We start from the raw sequence: 5070 nt of genomic DNA on the forward strand, positions 1-5070 counted from the left end.
AGCAACGCTACCTCTCCTTTAAGTGAGCATTAAAATCAGCATGATGATGAGAAAGAGGAATGCATACTGTTAGAAGGATCTCTCCTGGCAGGAAGATAAGCAGAAATAACAGCTGAATTCCATGCTACAAGATAGCATGTGGACACTGCAACATAATGTATAGGACTACACTGAATAATACAGGTGTTCGTGCACTTGGCTTTCCATTCAGCTTCACAGGCCATAAGCTTGTATTGCATGGGAAACTGCTTACTGATTAACGACCTAAATAATAGCTGTAGTTTATTAAATATACTTCCAAATTAAATTTGGAGAAAAAAAAGGCTAAAAAGCAATTAAATATAATTTGTTTCCTTGTCGTTTTATGTTGAAAGCTGCTAAGCTGCACTGCAATGTCAGACAAGCAGAGGAAATAATCCTAACTCTCACAACTCTTAGAGGTCCAACTATTGCACTACTAAAATGTAATGTACGCATGCAGAGGAGTCGACAGGTATTCATATGCAAATACCCCCAATTACTAAATTAAGGCCCGAGTTTATATAAAGGTTAATGTAGCAAGATACTTTAATCCTTCCACGCTTATTTTGTGGATTTGTAATCATCTGCCTGTATTCAAATGCTTTGGTTTTCCTCCTTCAGGTTATCAAGAACACAAAGCAAACACCAACATGAGCAGCGAAGGAAACTGAAGTTGGTTTGATCAGACATACGAACTGCAATAATAGGAAAGAAACCCTGATAGAATTGTCGGTGTCATTTGTAATAGGAACAGCAGTGGGGGGGAAAAAAAAAAAGTGCTTTTCTGAAGTTTAAAGTGACAGCTTCTCTTTAAACGTCACACTGACAGCTCATGTTAGCTATGAGAGCTGATAGGAAAATCCACTCCCTTCACAGTTACAAAGAGCTGGATGTGAACGAGCAGAGCTCTTTCTCACAGCCTATCAAAGCAGAGCCTGGCAACCAGCTCCCTCTTGCTTCCATCAGTAACGTGATTTGACTCCCGCACCGTACACGTGCAGTCCAACAGATCTCTCCACATTCATTATCATCTTCTTACATCAGGTAAGGATCTGAACCAGGAAATTCAGCATAAAAATCACCCATTCTTATACTGCAAGGTTGCACTTCGTGACAGCACTCTGAGGCCATGGATACAGATGATCTGTGCACGTGCAGTTAGTAGATAGTGCACATATTCTCATATGTACAGATATTTTATTTAGGTATATACACCAGAAGAGAGCACTTCTGGCTCAGAACACCCCCAGGACACCGCTCACCACAGTCTGAGGGGGTGCATGAGCTCGAGCTCCATGAGAGGGCTGTGCAGAGCAGCCTGCAGGCACCACACAGCACAGCAGTTCTGTTCTTACCCTATGGGCTCCAGAGTCTGTGCATCACCAATGAGCTCCTTCCATGAGTGCTGCGGGAAGTTTTGGACACAGCAGAACTGGAGAAGGCCGCAGGCAGCACCCAGAGCCACGCGTGGACGTGCAGGGCAGGGAGCCCCGGGTGCTGGGAATGCATGGAAGGGAAAGGCAGAACGAGGAGAGCTGCAGGAGGCTGACGTTCTCCAGCCCCGCTGCTCCAGGCGTGTTTTTCAAACACAGCTATAATTTATAAAGCCTTTGTCTGAAGAACGTTTGAACTCATTGTATGCCCGCTTCTGAACACGTTCGGCTCACCCGAAGAAAACCGTGTGCAACAAGCACTCGGGCTTATCCAAAGCAACACCCGGACCTCGCTTCCCCTCGCGCGGAGCAAACAGCTCCGAGAAAACACAACACGGGGCCGAAAACATCCCGGGGCAGCCACCCCGCCGGCAGGGCCGGGGGGGGGGGGGAAGGCGGGGCGCCGAGCCGCGGCTCACCTCGGTCTCCACCACTTCGTGGTACGCGGGCGGAGGGTCGAAGCCTCCGCCGCCGCCGCCTCCGCCGCCGTCCCCGTCGCGGGAGCCCTGCCCGCCGGCGGGAGAGCCGCGTCCGGGCTGCGGGCCCTGCCCGCTCTCCATGGGCTCGTAGCCGCCGTAGTGCAGGCCGGGCCGCTCGTTAGTGAGCAGCGCCACGGCCTCGTTGATGTCGTTCTTGGCCAGGCGCAGGGCCTTGCGGATGGCGGCGGCGTCCGAGAAGCCCATGCAGAGCAGCGTGGTCATGTGCTGCTCCTCCTCGCTCTCCATGGCGGAGCAGGAGGGCGGCGGGGCCGAGGGGCTCAGGCGCTGCCCGCCCCGCGCGCCGCCATGTTGACGGGAGCGCCTCTCCCCTCAGCCGTCGCCGCGGCCGCCGCCCCCCCCGCTCCGCGCGCGCCCTCACACATACGCGCCTCGGCCCCGCCCTCGGCCCGGAAGCGGCGGCGAAGCTCGGCCGGGGAGCGCCCGCGTCACGTGACGGGGGAAGTTCTGTCGGGGCATGAATGGGGCCGGGGGGAGGGAACGGCCGGCCGCCATGGCGACGGGAGCCGGTGGGAGGGGCCGGGGCGGTCACGTGAGGGCGCGGCGTTGCCGCGGGAATGGGACGAGGGGCCTCGCGCCCGTTCCTGTAGCTGTCTTGCTCTGGCGCTCTTGCTCGCTGCGCGCGCATCAGAACGCGAGGCTGCTCGGGCGGAGCGCGTGCTTCGCAGGAGCGCGCCAAAAGTAACGGACCCCTAAAGAGGGTCCTTATGTCACACAAAACGCACCGCTGCGGCTCGAGGTTTGCAGGCTTAAGGAAAAAAAAAAAAAAAAAAAAAACAGCACTTCAAGGCATTCAATTAATATTCTGGATATCGACTCGTCCCTTGCTCGTGTGACCAGCGCTTAGATTGCGCTTTCTTATGTCCGAGGTGAGGTGTAAGTTGTGTCATTCGAGGTCCCAGCTGCCAGAGCTGTTCGTGAAGAGACATTTCAGGGAGAACGTTTCAGTTTTATATGAAGATACAGGGAGAAGCAGTAACCCTGTTTAATTAAGAATGAGAAACATAGAGCAAGTCTTTCCAGCTGAGGCGTCAGGCGGTGCGTGGGGACACGGGAAGGAGCTGAAGGAAGGAGCAATGCCCTCATCATCTGCCTTTGGGTGACCAGGGGTTTACAGCTGTGTAGCTGCCAGCCTGATACGACACGTCTGTTGGTTGGCTGTGCTGCTGTATAGAAGTGAGTTACTTTGGACAAAACGCATCCTATGTGTGTACCCTGAGGGCATGAATAGCTTCTGTGTTACAGAAGAGACATTCTGGAGCAGAAACGACTTTTTCGGTAAGTGACTTTCACTAAGTTCACTGCCGTGACTTCTTGTTTTTCATAAAGCTGTTCACAAGCCAGTCCCATGTTTTAGAGCTCACAATTCTGATGGTGAACGCAGCATTTTCACGCAAAGAGAAACAGCTGTGTATTGCCTGGTGGAACTTACGTGTGCAGCCAAACTAAGAGGTATCTCTCTGCCTTGTTGAAGTCGGAGGTTTCCAAATCTCTGGACTATTTGGAAGATGTCCCTCGCCACCCTGATTTTGTTTTCTTTGTCATACATTATCAGCTCTGATTATTACATATATACGTAGAGACTGCTGGAAGAGAAAGCTGGTTAAGTTAGCACCAGGTCTTCAATGTGGCTCATATTTCGCTCAAGGTAACACTGTCTTTCTCATCTTTTGTTAGAAAGAGTGGCAGGATACCAAGGGAAGCTCTGTATGAGCTAAAGATCAACAGATCATAAGTCTTTTGTAAATAACGACTGAATATGTGAAATCAGGACAAAATCTGATGACAGTTCTCCTCTACCACTTCATACTTAAGTGCAGAAGGAGCTGTATGAAAACTGGCGCAGTAGCTAGAAGAAATTCCTTTGCAGATGTTGCTCGAGTAGGAGTGTATGCCTTTATGAATCACAGCTCATTGCTTTGGAGGGGAAGAAGCCTGCCTTCCTCACTGATGTTAATGGTTTGGGATTAGGCAAGAAGTATATTGGATCTCAAGATGATAAGAGGAGGCTCTGTCCTGTCTGCCAAGTAAACAGAAAGGCTCTCCTCAGCCTGCAGGGCAAATGTTTCTTGTGGGCTTGAAATGTGTTACCTGAAAAGGCAACAAGCCACATGATGTCATCTTGCAGGAAATCGCACCACCAAGTGGAGACAAAGAGGTAAATTTCTGGTGAGAGCTCTCCTGTCTCTCATCTAGATGCACCAAAGCCTGGCAAGAGGAACATATTTACAAAGATTTCCCCAATCTTAAATTTTTGGTCGGCAAGGTGCTTCATGCTTTCAGTACAGCTAGCAGTTGTGGCACAGAAAGTCTTTACTGCTTGAGGAAAGAGGATGTGAGATGTTACAAAACCCAGCTTTTATATAGTATTGTGAAGCACTAATATAGCTTTTCTGTAATGGCTTTATCTTTCCTTCCTTCCTTCCGTTTACTCCTTGTCCCACCCAGTCTCTTCCAGTTTCCTGCTTCTGCTTTATTTATAGCTAAACGTAATAGGTGGGATTTGGGGAGTGCAAACACACCTGAATTACTGGAAATCACGCTTCTTATATGTAGATATTGACAACAGATGATGCCTTCTGCAGAAGGATTAGAGGCATTGGCGTAGTGAAGGTCTTTGTAAAACTGCTGGGAAATACAGCTGCAGTGGGCAGATAACAGAGTACGTGCATGAATGCACGTGAGGTCGGTCTCAGAGAGCAGTGCAGCTTCACAGAAAACAATAATTTTAACAAACACAAGGAGTGTGTGAGTCTATTCATGACCACTGACTGACAGATTCATGTAACATGCTTTTAGAGTCTGTCTGTGCTGTGGATTTTTGCTGCTTTCACAGCTTTTGGCCAGCTAGATAGCAGATATGTACTGGGATAACCTCCAAGGCAAAGCTTGCTGTCAGCAGTGATTTGCAAAGAGATGGCTTACCTTGGTTTCAAGCTGGGATTACTCACGTATGCTGGTAATCATAATTACAATATTTAGCTCTGTTACAGTGCTTTTAAGATGGATATCTGACACACCTCATAGGGGAAAGGAGGGGTGTCATTAGCTCCTCAGCATGTATTAATTTTTACAACTGCTACTAACTGTAGCGGAGCTAAGAGGGAAAACAAGAAGGC

General features: G+C 49.6%; 1 protein-coding gene across 2 annotated transcripts in view; it reads right to left on the reverse strand.

Moving 5' to 3' along the window:
* Positions 1-2194, reverse strand: part of USP24 (ubiquitin specific peptidase 24) — a 61163-nt gene extending 58969 nt beyond the window's left edge. For both annotated transcript variants that reach the window (XM_042819286.1, XM_042819284.1), the window contains exon 1: positions 1874-2194. In XM_042819286.1, the coding sequence (XP_042675220.1) occupies positions 1874-2179 (306 nt within the window). In that variant the 5' untranslated portion in view covers positions 2180-2194. The remainder of the gene's footprint in view (positions 1-1873) is intronic.
* Between the last annotated feature and the right edge of the window lie 2876 nt (positions 2195-5070).

This window comes from Centrocercus urophasianus, unplaced genomic scaffold, assembly GCF_019232065.1.
Source record: "Centrocercus urophasianus isolate 14NV4802_14NV808 unplaced genomic scaffold, USGS_Curo_1.0 seq_18, whole genome shotgun sequence".
NCBI lineage: Eukaryota > Metazoa > Chordata > Aves > Galliformes > Phasianidae > Centrocercus > Centrocercus urophasianus.